At 39.7% G+C, this 21,323-nt stretch overlaps 1 protein-coding gene across 2 annotated transcripts in view; it reads right to left on the bottom strand.

Annotated features, from left to right (window-relative positions):
• LOC126336787 (dehydrogenase/reductase SDR family member 11-like) overlaps nucleotides 1–21,323 on the bottom strand; it is a 136,484-nt gene that overhangs the window by 75,513 nt on the left and 39,648 nt on the right. Inside the window, exon 6 of one of the 2 annotated variants that reach the window (XM_050000807.1) lies at nucleotides 13,322–13,639. The exons of the other annotated variant lie outside the window; for it this stretch is intronic. Coding sequence (XP_049856764.1) covers nucleotides 13,598–13,639 — 42 coding nt within the window. The 3' untranslated portion in view covers nucleotides 13,322–13,597. Of the gene's footprint in view, nucleotides 1–13,321; nucleotides 13,640–21,323 lie in introns of those variants that run through there. 2 annotated transcript variants of the gene reach the window in all.

The following is a 21,323-nucleotide window of genomic DNA, read 5'->3' as shown; positions in this document are numbered from 1 at the left end:
TGAAGGGAGTATATAAGATGAACATCAACAAAAGCAAAACGAGGATAATGGAATGTAGTCGATTTATGTCGGTTGATGTTGAGGGTATTAGATTAGGAAATGAGAGACATAGAGTAGTAAAGGAGTTTTCCTATTTGGGGAGCAAAATAACTGATTATGGGCGAAGTAGAGAGGATATAAAATGTAGACTGGCAATGGCAAGAAAAGCATTTCTGAAGAAGAGAAATTTGTTTACATCGAGTATAGGTTTAAGTGTCAGGAAGTCGTTTCTGAAAGTATTTGAATGGAGTGTAGCCATGTATGGAAGTGAAACATGGACGATAAATAGTTTGGACAAGAAGAGAATAGAAACTTTCAAAATGTGGTGCTACAGAAGAATGCTGAAGATTAGATGGGTAGATCACATAACTAATGAGGAGGTATTGAATCGCATTGGGGAGAAGAGGAATTTGTGGCACAACATGACAAGAAGAAGGGACCGGTTGGCAGGACATGTTCTGAGGCATCAAGGGATCACAAATTTAGCATTGCAGGGCAGTGTGGAGGGTAAAAATCATAGAGGGAGACCAAGAGATGAATACAGTAACCAGATTCACAAGGACGTAGATTTCAGTAAGTACTGGGAGATGAAGAAGCTTGCGCAGGATAGAGTAGCATGGAAAGCTGCATCAAACCAGTCTCCGGACTGAAGACCACAACAACAACAACAACAAGAATCACCTATTGAATGGGGAAACGGTAGCCGGTCATCCCAAGCATAAACGACTGGATTGTTGGCATGGGGCAGGGTAAGATGGTCTCTGGATCTGTTTGCCCATTCGACTCGTCCATCACACGGTGGTTGGACGGTATCTAGGTTTCCATCACTAAAATTAAATGCGGTGCGTTTTGGCCTTCGTTATAAAAATGGCTCTGAGAACTATGGGACTCAATTGCTGTGGTCATTAGTCCACTAGAACTTAGAACTACTTAAACCTAACTAACCTAAGGACATCACACACATCCATGCCCGAGGCAGGATTCGAACCTGCGTCCGTAGCAGTCGCACGGTTCCGGACTGCGCGCCTAGAACCGCGAGACCAGCGCGGCCGGCGCCTTCGTTATACATGGACGTTCGGCTGTTGGTGAGTGAGTGTGAAGTCTGAAAAAGAGCGATACCAATTTCTAGCCCCAATAAAGGTCCTTTGCAACTCACTAGGGAAACTTATCCCATAAATAAGTGGTTCAACGATTATATTAGACCTTTGCCGTGCATTCGTAATGGTAATTGGTATGTACTTGTGTTGGTGGATGCCTTCTCGCCCTTCTGTTGGTTAGTTACTAATTTTGTTTTGAGCAGTCTATCCGCCACATCCTCAACCAACTTTTATGGAAGTGTTAAGTGAAATTTGAAAGGGGATCCTATTGCCTTCTTTAATAATTTAGAGACTAAGTGGGACCGCTCTGTGGGGTGGCTTAATTTTGCCTTTAATATGGTCGAACATGAGTCACTAGAAGCTCCTCCCACTGATTCCCTTGTGTTCGGCAATCGAATTAATTCACCTCTGTCCAGCTTGCGGTCAGTTAACAATTTGCTCTCGGAGCATATCGACGCTAATGTTCTGCAGGACAACTGGAGGAAGGCACACCAAAATATTCAACGGGCACATGATATGATGGCGAATAATTATAGTTAGGAGTGCTGAGCATTTATGGGTAAGTTAGGTCACCAGGTTTTTGTGTGCAATCCCAATGTTAATCATAAAGGGGGGAAATGGCAATTCTAGTAAGTTAGTATATCAGTTTTTGAGTCCTTTGAGATCTTCAACTATTGAACTGGTCAACTAACTTGTACACGATCTTGAGTCAGGAATATGTTTAGGGTTCATGTCTCCCACGTAATGGGAACTAACCCTCTTCCTGTACACTCAACACATCAAAGAGAGGAGAGGATTCTGCTGGTCTGGCAGGGGATGTTGAGTCGCGTGGCTGAGCTTCCTTCTAATTTCCAGAACTGTCTCTCTTTCTCTGTTGGCTTCTGAGATGTTCTTACTTTGTTAGAGGCGCTGGCCTCGCGGCAGCAGCTCGATTTGAGCGTTGGTGGCCGCGAGAGGGGGCGATCACCAGTATGTCGGAGGGAGTAATAGATGCAAGTCAGTTGGATGGTGTGTCTCTAGCTGGATGGAAGTGGCAGCGAGAGTTGGTACACGGCCGCTGGAGTGGACAGGAGGAGTCCATTGGTTTCCAGATCGAGAGGCCCACAGGTGTTTACGTTTAATTGAAGGGGATCGTCGTCCACCCTGGTCGTTTTCCACTACATATTGATCTTCAACTCCTGGTATTCAGTGGAATAGCTGAGTACTGTGATCCCGGACATTAATTTTGATCCTAGTTACAAAACTCTGACTGCTAGTGTAGTTCAGTTTATGGAAGAATGAACCTAGATAGTGTCGCCTTAGTGACAGTTGTTTCATATTTGTTAATCTGAAGGCCCACCCGGTGTTCTTTTCTAGATATTTCCTGACATCGTCGAGGTAATGGGTGTTTATTCTTAAACTCTATCCTTAAAGTGTGCAAGTTGCTGTCTTCTCTGATGTTGAACTAGTTGGATGGCTATTTGATTTAGCTGTCTGCCACATCTTGAGTTGTTCTGGGTCTCTGTACCGTCTGTGCTGTGTTTTGGTTCGAAACGGCCACGTGGGTGTTGTGGGCTTGGTTTCTGCCTGCCTTTTGAGATCCTGATAGCTCGTTTCTTTCGTACCGACTGTGGTTTTACAAAGGCACTGAGCTATTTCGCACTGGTCTTATACTCCCCTCCCACGTATATTCATTAAAACTAATTCAGAACAAGAGGTATGGAACCGACCATTAACATACACCTTAGTGTATTCCAGTTTTGCCAACGTGAGGGCCTTGCAAAAGACGACGCCGATTTGATGGACTGGAAAGATGCTCAACCCTGTGACAACCAAGGGACTAAGCTTTGCAAATGGATCACCGAATAAAGAGTTATGTAAAGCAATTTACATGCGTTTGCAAAGTTTCTTTAAATGGTAAATGCTTTAAGGATTTTCTTTTTTTTTTAACTGAAAAGAAATTGTAAGCTGTAAGTACGTATGATGGAACCACTGATACCGAAATATTTTAAAGCAATTATACATAATTGGAAGTCTGTCCTGAAAGTATAGTAAGGGGGGAGGGTCTTTCAAAGGCTCTTTTTTTAAGTGAGGGGAGAGGGCCTTTCAAACGCTCTTTTTTAAGTGGATAATACTTTAAGAAATTTCATGTTTGTTTAAGTGAAAGAGATTGTACGATTTTATAAAGTGTGGTGAAATCACTGAGAACTTAATATTTTAAAGTAATTATACATAATAGGAACCTTGCCTTGGAAAGACATTGAGGGTGTTCCTCAAATATCATTTTTCCTCAATGGTTAACTCCTTTTTAATAAAAAAAAATCCTGTTTTTCGTTCATCGCTAAACATTCTGGACTCATTGGGAGTTTTAATGGATTTGAAAACACGTCTTTAGGGAGTCCCTTAAGTTTTTTTCTCTTAAGTGGTTAACATTTGTTTTAAGAAATGGGCAGTGACAAATTTTTTCAATCGCATGAGTACCCCTTCAGTCATGCAACGTGTTTTTTTCATTTGAATTCTTTAAAACCTGTTACTATATTAATTAAATTACTGGAAATGGTTTCTTGTTAAAAAGAATTTGGGTCTTGTTTAAATAACGTGTTTAAACTAAAAGGTGAAAGATGTTTCCCCTGGACCTTGCCTAGCTATTCCACGTTCCCTTGGTCTAATTTCTAAAACCGTTATTACGTTCTGACTGGCCGTGTCAATAGACAGTGTGTAATAAAGATTTATTCGTGAAAAACGGCGACTGAACAGGTAATTAGGTAACCTCAGAACCATAGCAATGACTGTATTGCCCATGCCATGCATTGTTAACTACGTCAGCTGAAGCTACATTTACGTCTCAAACTGGATATTACGTGCATACACTGTTCTGCCAAACGTTGTGACCTAATAGCCAGTATGCCCACCATTCGCATGGATAACACCATAGTGGCGTGGAAGCAATGTGGCTTTCGTATGTCACTGGAGGGAGTTGGCACCACATTTGCACACACAAGTTACCTAGTTACCGTAAAGTCCTGGGAGGGGGTCGACAGGTTCTAACGTTATGTTCAATCACATCCCAGATGTGTTCGATTGGGTTCAGATCTGGAGAGTTGGAGAGCCAGCACATCAATTGAAACTCGCCACTGTGTTCCTTGAACCGCTGCATCACACTTCTGGCCTTGTGACATGGCGCATTATCTTGTTGAAAAATGCCACTGCCGTCAGGGAACATGATCCCCATCAAGGGGTGTATATGGTCTACAGCCAGTGTACACTACTCCTTTGCCATCATGGTGCCTTGGATGAACTCCACTGGATCCATAGATACCCATGTAACATTGGCAGCTGCATGGGACGTCAGCAGCAGCAGCCCATCATTAGGAGTATTCGGTGTAATGTGTGGTCAGACACACTTGTACTCCATCCACTGCTAAAGTCTCATGTTGTTCTGCCACAGTTGGCTGCCTGTCCTGTTTCACCAGTCTGCCCAGCCTACGATGTCTGAAATCTGTAATGGCTGCCCAATCCCACGACGTCTGACATGGTTTCATCTTGGTTTCACCACATGTTGAATACACTCACCTTAACAATCCTCAAATATCCGACAAGTTGAGAGGTTGACACGCCACTCTCCCACTTTAACAACACTGTCAGCTAGATTGATATTCATATTTTAGGTCAGGATTCGATGTTCCCCAGTACTGCATTTGGTATGTGTGGTTTATGACTTTATTAGATTAGAAAATTGTGGGCAGAATGTTCATATAACTACATGTGTAGTCTATGGAGAACATGTGCCCGAGAGGTCATAGTAGAGGCGATGGAGAACAGGGAGAGAGATGGATTGCGGGCCATAAATGCTGAGTCCAGTGACATGCCTGAGCGAATGATTCTGGGAACTAGTGCTCTGTCGATTGTACCTCTTTCAGCTTAGGGTCGGCGAAGAGGGCACCGATTGCAAAACATTTTACCTAAGCCAAGCAACAGTTCACCGCAAAGGGTGCCAGTTGGCAGAAAATGGGTGGAGGAAGCCATTTAAGAGAGACTGCTGTAATCTGAGCTTTTGCGTAAACGGTGGGAAGGTCATAAAACTCTGAGTATTCTCATGTAAGATGTTGCGATGATACGGACAAAGCAGCAATACTGAAACTCCCCTGACACCAGAAAGTCGCCAGGTTCTTTTAGTGAGCCACAAAAACATATATCTCATAGGCACGACTGTCTGGGAAGTTTAACACCCTTCTTTCAGAAATTGGAAATGATCTGGATGGAAAGATAATATCTGTCCATAAATGAGGACTGTGGTCCCGTCTAGGTAGACATTTTTTGCCGAAACATGGACATGCTCTAGTCCAGAATCTTCTTTTTTGAGACAAGAGAGATTTTGAATCGCTGATTGGCTCCTCTCAGTATATGCAAAGCAGAGGATTGCTCCCCTAGCATGAGAACCCCAGCGGTGTGTATGGATTGGCTACCAGGCCAACAGAACAGACAAGAGGAGAGATTCAATGAACGAAGATAGTTCGGTGGTTTATAAATGTGGAAGCAGTTTTTTTGTTCTAATTCGGCTCCCATACCGAGTCTTGGTGAAAGTGGTTATGATTCTTGGCTTTCTTCGTCCTCCCCTGGTGGAGAACTTCAGGTCTTTCCCGAGTGGGGAAGACGTGTGGTCTGTATCTTGTGGTGGACTAAGAGCCACTCGCAGTTTCCAACCGCACCAACAGGGGAACTACATATCATCTTGGACATATCGTGACCTTATTCGTCCTGAGTCGGCCGTGTGACCTTTGACAAAACAGCATGCACTATCGTGCCTGTGAGTCAAATTGGTTTGGCCAGACCAGTGGAGGGGTGCAAATCACACTGAAATCTGGTGGGATTTCAGGGCTCTGAGAGGGAAGTTTGCCACGTTCTAATGATCAGAACACCAGCTGTGTAGTTTGCAAGTTTTGTGGACACGTTCCAACATTAAAATTGCCACAGCACGCCACTCCTCGCCCACAGCGCGGCGTTTTCTGCAGCCGCCTGAATCGAGGTGAAAGGATAAAGTATTGCTGCACTGGCGTAGGATTATCAAATGGTATTTACATCCCTGTTCTTCAGTGAGCCATAGTTTGTGGAGTACTTCTTGGCCGTAGTCGATTCCAATTGAACAGAATTGGACCTCACAGTGGGTTCATGTAAACTATGTCAGATTGCGTTGAAAAATGGATTAATTAAGAGGAGAATTTGCATAGCTTCCAAACCAATGAATGCTTTGCCAATCAAGCACTATCCCTTTTCTGACATGTGTTAATCATTTTTTGTAATATTTATGAGCTCTTTGTAATTATAAAAGTATTAACGAAAACTTGTCATTACTTTTGGAAGCTTAGCTACGCCACTGCTCAACTATTCACTGTTTTTATTTCTTATCGTGATACATATGTAAACCAACATTTCAAGGTTCAATATCATTAAATTAGATAATTTCATTATTAATTTGAGTTCTGAAAGAGGCAGTAGACAAGGCTACAAAAGTGCTAAGAGTAAATTTACTAAGTCCATATATAAAAATTAGGGAATTGCTCACGATTTGAAGGGTATTGGGTAGATGATACTTTTTTATGTAAAGATAATAACATTGAGCATCACTCAGACATATATTTATGATTGAAGCAAGCGTTGCCTTGCAAAGTCGTGCAGTTTCCGAAATGCTCGTGCCGAGCCTCTGGGCCACCACAGTCTGCCCTCGGTCAAGCTCAGATCATGCATCTTCCCCATCCCACACATGGACAGCATGAACACTGACACTGCTAGCAATGTGCGTGTGTCAGACTAACAGTCATTCGTCAACAGGCGACGCTGCCATCGTCTGGAAGGGTCTGTATCGATAGTAGGTCGGTGTTCATAATGTTCTGGTTGATTAGCGTATTTTACATGCAAAAGTACGGTGTGTCTCGATAACGGATAATGATGTCCAAAATCGTTTATAGTTACCCCAAGAACATATAGTAAGAATTTCGACGATTTGCCGTGAAGAGAAATTATAGAAGTATCCATACCTACAATTTTTACTTTTGGTGCACAGAAATCATGGTTTTTCGGATGTATCTTGAAAACGAAGCACGGTAACTTTGAATCTCTTGATCTCAGTGACGAAAAAAGTTTCTCAAAAAAATGGCTCTGAGCACTATGGGCCTTATCTTCTGAGGACATCAGTCCCCTACAACTTAGAACTACTTGAACCTAACCAACCTAAGGGCATCACAAACATCCATGCCCGAGGCAAGATTCGAACCTGCGACCGTAGAGGTCTCGCGGTTCCAGACTGTAGCGCCTAGAACCGCTCGGCCACCTTCAGTTTCTCAGCATGAGATCGAGAAGCAGTAGTACATATTTTTATATAAATTTCTATTCGTCATATACTTCTATATAATTTGTGTGATGTCCCTGTTTCCTCTCCTTCCTCGTTCTAATAAACAATCTTGTCCTCACCAATTCTATAACTATTCCATTGTCAAAACTTTTCCTCTCTGCCAGGATCACAGGTACGGTTATACCACGTTTACTCTCCGCTTAGGCCGTATTACGTTTCCCGCGCTATTCCCAGAATAGAACTTGAACTGGGTGCTAACTGGGAACTGTACCACTGGTAGTGTAGCGATCTGGCAAAAACTTTTCTGTCTTCTTGTATGAACCGAGAAGATAATAAGTAATCTTTTTTACCTTTTACTCCTGTTAGTGCTTTATTTCAATTCTGATAATCCGTATCTAAGGATTTCGTTTAGGCAATCAGCTAAGTAAACAAACAGTGATTGGCAGTAACCCGTTCGGGTTTATTTATTCAGTTCATCTAGTATAACCCGGTCCTATTTTGTCTGCGGGAAAACTTTTTCTTTCCAGATGTTATGGGGGTTGCCGTGGCAGTGACATCATGTACACTATGCACATATTCAAAAATCAACTTACGATTCGTTTGGAAACCAACTTAGAATGTGTTCAAAAATGTTCAAAAACAAGCTGGAATGCGTTTCAAAATCATATGAACACTCGATAGACCAAAGCTAGGCGCTTTGTGGAACAAAGTTTTTTTTTCCTTAAAGAAGTGGCAAGGCATTTTTTTTGCTTCAAGAATATGGATTTGGCGCCCCTGAGATAGCCACTCGGGGCAGACACCCCGGTTTAAATTCCCCTCCCGTAGATCTGGGCCTGGGCCTGCGGTGATTTCGCTTCGGCATAACAAGCCACATAGTGGGCTCATTCCTGAGGCGTGGTGACTTCCGATAATTGTGTAGCAGCTGACGTCTGCTCTATTCACCGCCACAGCCTGCCACAAAAACATGGCTTTCTAGCGGTAGGGACTGTTAATGTTTATTTTAAAGTACTAAGGATAACGGCTGTTCTCCACGAGAATTGTTCTCAAAAATTAGAAATAATTACATTTTTCTTTTACTTGGATTAGCATATTACAAGATTGAACTCACTTCCATCATAAATTATCCACTGCAACAATTTAAATGGCTAAATGATTCCTCTCGATACTTGCGCCGGATTTAGGAATTATTTTCTTTACTTAAGTCTTGTAGTTGTTTCCGCTTATCGTCACATCGACCGAACACATATTCGCGACTCTTTAGCAGCTCTTATTTCTGCTGCAGTTGCCGTGGCAAGCACCTGTCTTTTAATTTCAAATTGGTCTCGTAATGAGAACGTTTATACCATACTTTTGAAAAACTTATTTTTTGTGTTACATTCCTTTGTACTTTACAGATATTCTCGAAAAATAGCAGCAACGAACTGTACCTAATTTAGTTATTTTTTAACGCCGTGGGCTTTTATATTTCTAAAGTATTGCAACTTGAAAAACTAGTAATATCACCAGACTCGTCATCATGCACAAGATTGTTAATTTCCTCATGCAGTTCAGAGTTATCATATGCATAGGCTGAATGGGATCGTTTAGTTGGACGCGAGCACATTCATCTTCCAATAATACAGAGGCAAAAATAATAGTTCTTTTTCGAAGTTCATAGCTGTTTAAAATGCTAAAAATGAATTAAAAACTTGTGTGTTTGCCACATTATTGTTACTGTCTCTTCCCTGTTACTGTATCTCCTTGAAAAAGCCTCTGTCCAGTTGGTCCTGCTTCTAGCACGCCTAACCTGTGACGTTCTCTTGCCAGAGTTGCGGAGAAAACCAGCAGATTGTGGGACAGCGATGTGGGACCAAGCGCTCACAACTGTGGTTTAAATGGCTGAAGCAGAAGTCCTGGCTGTGTGCGTTGGTACTATTATTGCTAGATCCAACATGCATATAATCGGTATTTTAGGACCTGTAGTTCAACAATTCGCTGGGACAAGAACACAAACGTTAGGACAGAAAAAAGGAAGTAATTTTCGATCATTAGGTATTGTTTTATAACATGTTACGAACTAAAGTAGTACAATGGTATAACTGCACTCAGAAGTACTTTTCTGTTCATAAAAAATACCAGTATCTGGATGGCATTTGGCAAAAAGTTTTCTTGCCATCTGTAATTGATAAATTCTTCTACAAACATTCCTCAATACAAAAAAACTGCTCATTAAAGAGTTGTATGGGAAGAAAACGCCATAATTAACAAGTGTATACTTTTTGTTTCTTGAGAATTCTAATGAAACATTAAGTTTCACATGGGTATATGTTTAGGGCTAATAGTGTAGTTACTTAATACTCACAAACTGTATATAGCTTTTTTTGAAATTGTTTGTATTTTCACCGACCGAATGAACTGAGAACATCGACGGGCGTTGTTCACACAATCGAAAGTCATCCAGTTTTGTATCTCTCTACAGATGAAAGCATGAATCGAAAAAGTACGCTGGTGCGTGAAGCCATCACCTCCACGGAATGGAAGTACAAAGAGAAGTCTAAAGAGTACAAAATTTGGATCCAGAGTTAACTGGAAAAAGACAACAGTAACAGGAAGTAACAGAAAAGAGAATTACTGAAAACATAACGACAAAATTAATTAACACAAAATACATGAAGTTACGACATTCTGCTTCATTAGAAGCAAAAAAAGAAAAAAAACATGACTGACGAAGCAAGGACACATAAACAGCAAACTAGCACAGGCAAAGAGGGCCTTCCTGCCAAAGAGAACTCTACTGGTATCAAACATTGGCCATAATTTGAGGAAGCAGTTTCTGAGAATGTACGCTTCGAGCATAATAGGGTTGTATAGTGGTAAAACATTAACTGTGGGAAAATTGGAACAGAAGAGAAGCATGTGTTGCTATCAGTATAATGTTGAAAATTAGATGGACAAATAAGATAAGAAATGAGGAAGCTCTCCTCAGACGTAGATGGTAAAAACTGTAGAGGAAGCCAGAGATTGGAACATAGCCAGGACGAAATAATTGAGGAGGCAGGGACAAGTGTTACGCTGAGGTGATGAGGTTGGCGCAGGAAACGAATTCATGGCGCGCCGCATCAAACCAGTCACAAGACCGATGACGCAAAAAACAGCGGCGTGCCGATAATAATACAAAAATGGAACTGTACAATTCGCGCCTGTCTTTAGTTCATCGGCGGATCACAAACTGGCGTTTTTAATACTGTAGGATCTGAAAATTTTTATGGGTGTTTACGAGTCACCACCCTTCTTCCAAAGTATTAAAAATACACCATACCCCCTCTACAAACTGCTGTATTGGTGTCCTTGCCCGAATAAACTTCCATTTGCTTACCACCATCGACGCATTCCGATACTCAATTGGGAACTTTTACACACACAATTTTGAAATGAATATGGATTATATTCAGCAGTATTCAGAAGCCAGGACATTTGGCGTTCCGTGTAAGGCTTATGCCCCTGACAATCGGGTCATCCCACGAATATCTGGTAACCTAGCGGAGACTGACGGTCAGAGATGGCAGCAACATCAAAAGTGATTAGGTTGCGCAACATGTGCTATTTAGATTTAACTTAACTGAACCTCTTACGAAAAATCCGTGCCAAACTGATCAGTTTCTACCCTGGCAACGAAAAAGGTTACAAGGGGAAACAAAACGGGTACTGCTGGGATTGAAATTGATACAATTACCGCAAAGAAAAAGAAACGACACAAAGCAAAGGAATTGGTAAATTATCCAACGCTTTACTGCTAGGTGATGCTGTTACAAAACTTCTGCCAGAGTTTCAATTTGGATACGGTAAACGAGGAAGAGACGAATATATTTATACACTCTTATGAGTCATAGAAAACTAGCGTTTTTGAGCCATGGAATAATAGTGCAATATTTTTGCAGCATTAAGTATATAATCCTAAACTTGAATCATGGTTTCATTATGAGGTACAACAATTGTTATTTTCGGCATTTCATGTGGATAATCGTATCAAAGAAAACAAAAATTTTATTTTTTGATGTAACCTACATAATAAAATTGGTACTGGTTTCTAAAGTAACAGCCATTTTGTTGGTAAATTTCAGAATGTTGTACGTTTCAGCCTTGAATTGACTTCCTCCCCCCCCCCCCCTCTTCACCACGCCTACGCCTCTAAAAGTAATCATTCTGCTGCCGTTGTGGGTTTGAAACTTTATTTCTCAGTCTCCTCTCTCCTCATGTTAAAATAATACAGAATTGTAATTTCCATACCGTGTAAGTGCGACCTTCCAGTAAACCCACTGATGGGTATCATTGTTAGATAATGCCCAAAAAAATTGCCACATTTTTATCATTCTTTGGGCCACGGGTTTTTCTTATTTAGGGAAATAAATTGCATCAAAAGTATCTATGGAATGGTAGTTATTGCTTGTAAATTGATATTTGCCGCATGATTTGAATGGTTCAGTTACTAATTTTATACATGGCGTTGTCCCAAAACTGCTTTGTGTAAGGTATAAACCTAATATACGTACGTAATCTGATTGTGCTGGGATGTTCATGTGATTGTGACTGTTCCTGGTTCTTCTCATAAGTTAACAATTACACATTGGACCTATGGGATTTATACTGCTATAGCACAATACTTGTAGCAGTAATGGTTTCATGTTCGTCTTCATCATTCATTTAATGTATCCACCATTATCTATACGACGTAGCCTCGAGAAATTTGTAGCACATCAGTGTGTCAAAGATGCACCGAGTCTTTACATTACCAACAGATCATGTGATCTGCAGTTCTATCCAGCATTCGAACTGTGGTGTCCAAATCGTTTCATTACGGCATACTGTTTGCCCAATCGTTTAAATTTGCGCATAGTATTTGTACCAATAACACTGAGAAGATACTTTGTATCAATCTGTTTAATGGTATGTCTGAACTTGTAATTGCCATTGTTTTTCTCCCACTTTAGTTCCTTTTATACTGTCTTATCAAGATGGCCTATGACCACTCACCTATACTTTTCAGTTTACACTTACGTCGTATTAGCAATCTTGACAAGATACTTTATGTTGATTTTTTAATGTCATTTCATTTTTTCTAATAGACGCATAACAGTTTATCTGATATTTTGTCCTTGTACGTCTTTTTTAATACGGACAGTGACCGAAAAATGTTAGTGAATCAGTAAAAAGCTTACATATTAGGGACGGTATAACCACCATTCTTGTGCCCCTCCCATCTCTTTCTTTCTCCTCTCCATCACAGCTTCGAATTTTACCGTTCTATTTCTCTTCCTCTAACCTATCTACCTCTTATATATCTCTTTCACCCCATTCTATCGTCTTATGTCTCTGCTCGATGAGAATAACTCACAAGCTGCAAGAACATAACGAGAAAATTCCCAACTAACAATGGGACTGACATTCAGAAAAGAAAAGTATGTTTACTTTCATATACATAGTCATTATTATTATTATTATTACTATTACTATTATTATTATTATTATTATTATTATTATTATTATTATTACTATTATTATTATTATTATTATTATTATTATTATTGATTGTTATAATTATTTTTTATTGTTATAATTATCATTATACTACTGTTATAATATCTATTTTTTTCTTTAACATCAATACTGCATAATAGGCTATATGTCCTTAATGTTAAGTAGAAACTGTAACTCGTTCAACCTGAGTATGCCTGGTTAGGTGTAAGAGAGGGCCTGAAGGCCCTAATCTTGCCAGGTAAAATAAATGCATAAATAAATAAATAAATAAAATGCAAATTAGTAAAATAATTCCGTTTAAGACACATATTCTATTAAATTACATGGATAAAGAAAATAGCGTTTCAGTAAGGCCCGTATTACACTGTGTAATTTCTTTGACAAACGTTTTACAAAGATGTAAGAAATACATTAAATGTACCGGAGTACGTCAGCAAAAATTTTATAATACGTCTTTTACAACAAATTTTTGACAAAGATCTTTCAAAGTGTAATACAGATGTAAGAGATTAATAAAGAAACAAATGTTTAATTCGAAAGTTGAATTAAGTTACATGTATTACATGCAAATAAATGTAAAATATAACAGCTGGTTTGTTTGACACGATACATAGCGTCGTTACAGCGAACTGCCAGTGGGGTAGACAATGACGTCGTGTACCTGTAACAAATAACGTTTCACTTACATATTCACAAGGCTACTAGAAAGATTTTAAAGGCACTAAAAATAAAGTTATCCTGAACCTGAAGATCAGTTTGAACATCCAGTACTTCACTAGGTGTGGTATGCATTGTCATTTTGACTTATCAACTGGCTCTACCCACTGAGATATAGGGGGATCTGCAAAGCAACACTGAATCTGAACCATCCTCTAAGTTGGCATTTTTATCATTAACAAATCTTGGGTTAAAGAAGTCACACAGGAAAATCCTAGAACCAACTGATAACCAAACTCCGGAGCTTTCAATTTATCGTTTGTCACAGGCTGGCTTACCTAGCCAAAGCGCCATTAACTGTTTAACTAACACGGTGCGGGTACAGTTACAGCTTGCCTATCGAACGGATTCCAGTGGCAATAAAAATTTGATTTTCAGTATTTCACAAAATTATTAACTGAATTTAAAAATAAATATGCTGTCACAATCTACACGTTGGGAGCTATAATTTAATGTTAAAGGTTTAACACAGTAAGACAAGTACTGTAGGTGGAAACGGAACAAATCATAAGGCAGCGACACTCGCGGTGCGCTTATTACTTACGAGGAGAACACGGAATATCCCGATTTCCCAGAAACTTCGTTCACTGGAAAATGAGTCAAAATAAATGAAAACGTGTCTCGTTCCTTGGTCTTCACTGGGTAAATGACGGTCAAAGACTTCTACGTAATTCAGATGCTTTACATCGCGCGATGTTCTCACCCGAAATGGTGGCACCGTGATTAGCGTGGGCGCCTCTAATTGTTTCGCCCCGTGCTCGAAACCGATTATTGTTTTCTTTTTTTCTTTCTTTTACATTTATTTCCCCATATAGAAGGTTACCCCATACCAATGTTTCTAATCAAGTTAGGCGATACAATGGAGTAATATTTACTGTAAAATTACAACATGGTTTCACTGTTTCACACATTAATGTAAATGTGTATGGTATTTTCAGAGGTTATAATCTTTTTAAATTCTGATATTCTGATATTTCATTCTTATGATCATTATTATGTTTTATTCTTATCCTTATTTTTCAGGAAGATTTGGTGCATTCCCTTGGATGATACCGATCGTAGAAAGGAAGATTTGGTGCATTCCCTTGGATGATACCGATATAGAAACAGCCGAAACTTGGGAATTTAAAACATCACAAGCAACGTGCGAAAGTGGGTTTGCCGAAGTGACATTTATTCGTATGAATCTGACTCGGGAACGAAATGTCATTAACACTGCCGAAGATTTCACATATTGGAAATAATTTTGCGGCAAACGACACATAACACAACACTTTACCGAAAATTGGCGTTTTAATTGATTATGGAGCAGGATACACAAGAGAAATTTCAACGAGAAGAATCTGAAATAATTCCTCATTCATTTGTTAATTTTATCTTTAAATTTTCTTAAAATTCATTCACCAAAGATGCAACTAGTAGACGAAAAAGGACAATGTTATTTCAATATGCACAGGAAAACATTAGAGTAGTAATGATCTACGGACATTGGTAAAATAACGAAAAACAAAAACAAAAATAAATATCGGGTTTCGAAGCCGGGATGCTAGCCACTATGTCACCGTTTTGGTTGAACCACCTACTCGCTACAAGGTACATAAAGAACCTGGAAATTCTGACCTTTGTTTTCTCAGAAACAGTCGAGTATCTACGAATAAGCCCAGACACATATTCGTTTATTTTGACTCCTCTACCACTGAGCGGAGTTCCTGGAAAATCAGGTTACGGGACTTGTCGTATTCTTCTCGTCAGAATGTTTTTATCCAATATTTGAGAATGAGAGCACTCAGCGGGAACCAACAAACTTCATATGTATATAACTTTATATCTTTATGTAAGCCTTCCTAGCTGACACCCCGGCCCTCACAAAATGATGAAATAAGTCAAGTTTATTCCTTACAATATCTTCGTTGTTCGTGCAGTAAAACTTGATTATCATGCATGATATTTTATTACTTCGATGCTGCAAATTCTATTCTGTTGCTGAGACTTTATATACTGCTGAATGTACTTGTAAAATTATGTCACTGTATGACACATAACTCGGGAAATATGACGTGTGATCACTGAGATACTTTTATAAATTTCTCAGACTATACTCATCTATTTTTTGATAATGTGATTACTTAATGATTTCCGAGAAACTTTAAACGTACCATGTAAAACCTTTTGCGATTATTTTCTCGTTTACATCCTTAACGCAAAACATTTAACACATTGACTCATGTTCTAAAACAATCAGACGTTTGCAGCTGTTTTACATATAAGAGTTTATTCTTTACAGTATCGCGGGTGTATTAGTACAAACTATTTTGCGAATCGTCGAATAAGGTCTATAAGCGGTCTCAAGGTTGGTTTTGCATGCTGGTATTTCGGTTGCTTTGGGTTTATTTATCAACTGTCATATTTTATTTGTAGTTCACTGTAGCTGCATCAGTTAACATTTGTCATTTAGTCATCTGGACATACTGAGTGGAGCTCTGGACGCTAGAAAATGGAGTGCCAAGTGGAGAAATCGGAACATTTCCGACATATTCTTCTGTTTGATTTCAAAAGAGGGTGACAGCAGTGGAGGCAATCAGAAACATTTGCACCGTATGTGGAGATTATGCCGCTCGACAGAGCACGACGAGAAAATGGTTTTCTCATTTAAGGAGGAACATTTCGACGTTAGTTACTCTCTACGTTCAGTAAGACCTTTAGGGTTTAAACGCATTAATCAACAATGATCCACGACAGTGTACTTGAGAACTGGCAAATGTGATGAACTGTTATCATTCTTTCATCGCCCGACATTTGCATTCAGTGGGAAGTCTCAAAATTCTGGTGTATGGGTAATGTATGCAATGAGCCAAAATTACGAAAATCAGCGGGTGGCTATATGTGCATCTCTGCGTGCTCGTCATTAACTGGCTTGCGAACAACACCGACCATTCCTATCTGCATCGTTACTGACGACGAGAAATGGTGTGCTATGCTAACGTAAGGAGAAGGAAGGAATGATAGCTCAAACAAAGCAGCAACTCTTCGTACATAGACCAGAGTGGATCCAGAAAAGGTCATACGATTTGCTTCCCCGAGGTGTATCCATAACTACTGGCATTTATTGTCAAAAACGGAAACCTCTTGCAGAAGCAACACAAGAACAACGACCAGGAAGAGTCTTTAAAGTGTTGTTACTCCACCATAAGGCCTGCCCGTAGTCTGTTTACTGTACAGAAGTTAGTTGCAGAAGTCACTCCGCACCAACCGTATTCACCTGTTCTTGCGCCCTCATATTTTTCACCTTTTCCGTTCTCTATCAAACAAATTTCAAGGAACTTCTTTTCCGGATGAATATACGCTCCGAACATGGCTCGACGAGTTCTTCGCCTCAGAACCACGTCATTTCTACAGTCACGGAATCGAAAAATTACCCCAGCGTTAGCAGAATGTTGTAAATAGTGAAGGAAAATACGTTATTGATGAGTGAAGTCTTTGTTATGTCTCTCTGTTGTGTTTTTTAAACTTATGGAAAAACGCTTCGACGTCGTGCACCAACCTTATAGTATATGAATCAGTTATCGATGCAAGGTAATGACGTAGATTCGGGTCATGACCTAACACTCAACTTGAATGTAAGCTATGTTGACATACCTGTAGAAAGTGGTGATTTGATCTGCTATTTAGAGATACAGTCGTTATTTTAGTCACTGCACCAATCAAAGTCGCTTAACCAAATAAGTCTCGTTCAGAGCACTGAAGATAACGTTATTATGGTCTTCAGTTCGATGACTGATGCAGCACTCACGTTAGTCTGGTCTGTGCAAGCCTCTTCCTCTCTGCCCCAAGTGCTGCAACCGATATCCATTTGAACCTGTTTACTGTAGTCAAATCTTGGCGCTCCTCAACAATTTTAAGTCCCCCTCCCCCTTTCCAGTCCATCATGCACCCACCCACCCACCCACTCACATACACCCACCCACCCACCCACCCACCCACCCACTCACACACACACACACACACACACACACACACACACACACACACACACACACACATACATACACACACACACATACACACCTCAGTTACCAAACTAACAGTTCCCTGATGTTTCAAATAGTATCCTATTAACTGATCCCTTATTTTAGTCAAGATGTTCCATAAATTTCTCTTTTCCCATTTCAGTCCAGTGTGTCTTCAGTAGTTATTTGATCTACTCATCTGAACTTCAGGATTCTTCTGAAGCACCACAAATGAAAAAAAAAAAACTCGTTTCTCTTCTATGAGCGGTTTATCGTTCATGTTTCACTTCCACACAAGGCTACACTCCGCACAATATTAAGTACAAGCTGGACAAGTGTTGATGTGAAAAATAATATTTATTGTCAATATGGTGTTTACATAGGGCTCCATTGCAAGATTGTTGGCATTCGGCACTGTCGGTTGCAAATGTCACACTCATAATTGGATGTTTATTCATGGAGAATAGTAGCTGACGAGAGAAATTTGCGAAACAAATGCATCGGGTGGAGTCTCCAAAGAGTAACTTAGCTATGCAGTTACACAGAACGAAAGAGTGTGTACACTGTACTTTGTGTGCCAGAAGAATGTCCCAAGCAGGGGCATGGACCTGTGAAATGTTGCTGAACACACTGTGAACGTTAGTCACCGGATGACGTTCACGAGAACTCCAGTCGATCTAAAGTTTATCTAGATGATTCCAGGGACTATTCAATACTAGCAACAGAACTACTTTTCTAAGGGTTTCTTTTTAATTGTGGAAATTTCATTATTTTCTTGCCAAGCCACGTGCGCTGTTTACTTTTGAAAAATGTTATCGATGTAGAATATCAGTTATTTGGCAGTCAGTCTCCTCTACATGCTGCTTTTTTTGTGAGTGATGGAGCTTAGAGGTTAAAGCACCCTGTAATACAGTTTCCTATTGAAAATGATTGTCACTTTTTGTCCAGAATATTATTTGAATGAATTTTCTCGTTTGCTATAGGGAGCCACGAGCTGTGTGTATGATAGAATATCTAAGATGAATTATTTAATTATATTGCAGAATAAAACAGCTAAGTGAATAAATAAATTCCTTCTGGACCTGTGACCGCACTGTCACTGTGTAAAACTTGCGACATTTCGGCCGGTTCCTACTGCAAGTGGCGTTCCTCAAGTTCTTATGCACTAATGGAAGAGGCTGTTATCGAAATCTGGCAGGCCACTGAGGATCAGGAGGGGCATTAGACGTCGTTTACTGGTATTTTCACAATTTCTTTTCGTTGGTGGAAGTAGTCGTTCTTCAGTGATTTTTGCTTTATTGGTTCCCCCCTGGTGGAAATAGGCGGACAGGAAATGGGCAGCAGTTGTGATTCAGCGCTGTCTACGTCTACTTGCTTCCTGATGGTTGCTGGAGAAAAAAAGGAGCACCCTGATGAGAGCCATTAGCAATAGTGGCCGAAACGTCGGAAGTGTCACACAATTATAAACGGACGATGTGGCAGATATTCGATAATCCTGCAAATGTTCAGTGCAGCTCCCAGCACCCAGCCCCGCACAGCTTGGAATATCAAAGCCGGACAAATCAACTGTCGAGGACTGAAGGACATCTACTCAGCTCATTGTTGTAACTCCAACTTCAACAGTTACACAAAGTGTTGACGTAAACGGAGATAACGGCCAACTGACCCACTATGTCCAGATCTCGGCCCTTTATGTCCTCTAGTAGGCTCACTCGCTGGCTCGCTCTTCACCCCCTACCACCCCCACCCTGCCGCACAATGCTGCTCAAGGCTCGCACTGGCAGAGATAATGAGCGACAAGCTACAATCAATTCGCGCTCCCGATAGTAGAGCCAGTGATACGCCCATCTATATTTCCTGCGGTTGGTGGCTTGCTGAAATATTTGTTTGAGCGTAATCATTTGAGCTAACGCTCTCTTGCTTCAGATTATTTATATTTCTGATCAGTCGAATATTTTGCTTTGTATACAATTGTGTGTGTGTGATTTCTGTGTACCACTGACAGCTTCGTTGTAGTGTATTTGTGTTGGCTACACGCACTGTGAAAGGCTAGATTCCGTAGTTAACCTCAATGTTAGTTTTTACCATTGATATGGTAAAAGTATTTTGTCAGTAAGCTGTGGCAAAATTTTGTGGATCATATTCTGATCTTAAGTTGTTTTAAGCATTTTGCATTCAATCTTTTATTTCATATTTTGTTTGCTTTAATAGAAAAAAACTGTTATTAATGTATGTGGTAAAATTGTGTTGCAGATTTCTTTGTATAAATATCACGGAATCAAGCATAGCTTGTAAGATCTAATTATTAAGCACCACCTCATAGAGGTAAGCTTGTCATTTTCCTTACATAACTGTTTGCTTCACCCAAGGTTACTTGCCATGTCGTTTGGCTAAATTACTGTCAGGTTCTCTAAGCAATTACTAAATTTTCTTGTATCAAATTGTATTCAGCTAAATTATTCAAGACACTTTAACTTCGCCACTAATACCCATTCTTAATATTTTGTAAATTTTCTTAGAGATAAATTTTTGAAATTCGGTTAATATTAAAAGGCTTTATGCTGACCATTTCTCGAGATGGTTACCATTAATATTTTCTTAACTTCTTTGTTTGGCCTACGTTTCACCTACGTGATGTTTGTTAACAGCCGTAATTTATCTTCTGAGCTTCGTGGCTGGTTCTCCAGTAACCGCGGGGGCGTGTTACAGTTACGCACCGCCTTGATGTTTATTGGCTGCCTCTGGGAGGCATCCGTGATTGCCTTAGTTCCCTCATTCGCGCTGACTGCTAATAAATTTTAAATTAAGTAGTCGGTATATCACTTAAAGTTCTCGTCTATGGAGACTTATTTAAAGTTTTACTTGAAGCTGTACATCTCCCTTGGAATGTGCTTCTATTGCCCATGTTATGAATTTGAGGTAGCAAAGTTTTTTTTTAAGTCTTGATTATTATGCTATGTGAATATTTCCGAATCATTTAACCATAATTACTGGTTTTAGCTTAAACTGGGATTTTACTTACTCACTACTTGTGGACATCCTTGATCTATTTTTCTGTTTTGGTACTTGATTTTCAGTAGATTTTAAGCTGATTTTAGCTGTCTTGTGTGTTAAGGGCCTGTTTCAGTTTTAAAAAAGCTGAAAATCCTTTGAACGCCTCAAGTGACCTTTCTTTAAATGGTCTTAAAAGTATCTTTGCTGTTGTCCTTCGAGCAGCTTCTGTTTTATAAGGAAAGTAGTTTTCTTTTAAAACAAATTACTGTTTTATATTTCTTCTGATACTGTTTTCGTGAGTTGTTAAGATAAAATCATCTTCTAAAGTCGATTATTGCTGTAATCAACTAATTAACCTTACCTTGTCAGTCATAATTATTTGTGATTATTGTATTTATTTATTCATGATGTAATGTGATGGTTAAATAAATGTGACACTGCTATTCTGAGTTCGCCCTTCCATGCTTTTCTTGTCCTCTGTGTTTAGGGATTTCACTTAGCAAAGGGTAAAAGAAAGCGGTTTCTAAGCATACTTCCTAATTAAAGTGTATTCAAAGATGCGTGTTAGAAATGTAATGTAATGATACTGAAATAAAGGCCCACTGTCAGAACAAAGAAATTTAGCTA

This window comes from Schistocerca gregaria, chromosome 2 (genome assembly GCF_023897955.1).
Source record: "Schistocerca gregaria isolate iqSchGreg1 chromosome 2, iqSchGreg1.2, whole genome shotgun sequence".
In the NCBI taxonomy this organism is placed as follows: Eukaryota; Metazoa; Arthropoda; class Insecta; order Orthoptera; family Acrididae; genus Schistocerca; species Schistocerca gregaria.
Note: the sequence above shows the minus strand (reverse complement) of the source record. Positions and strands in the feature narration are given on the sequence as shown.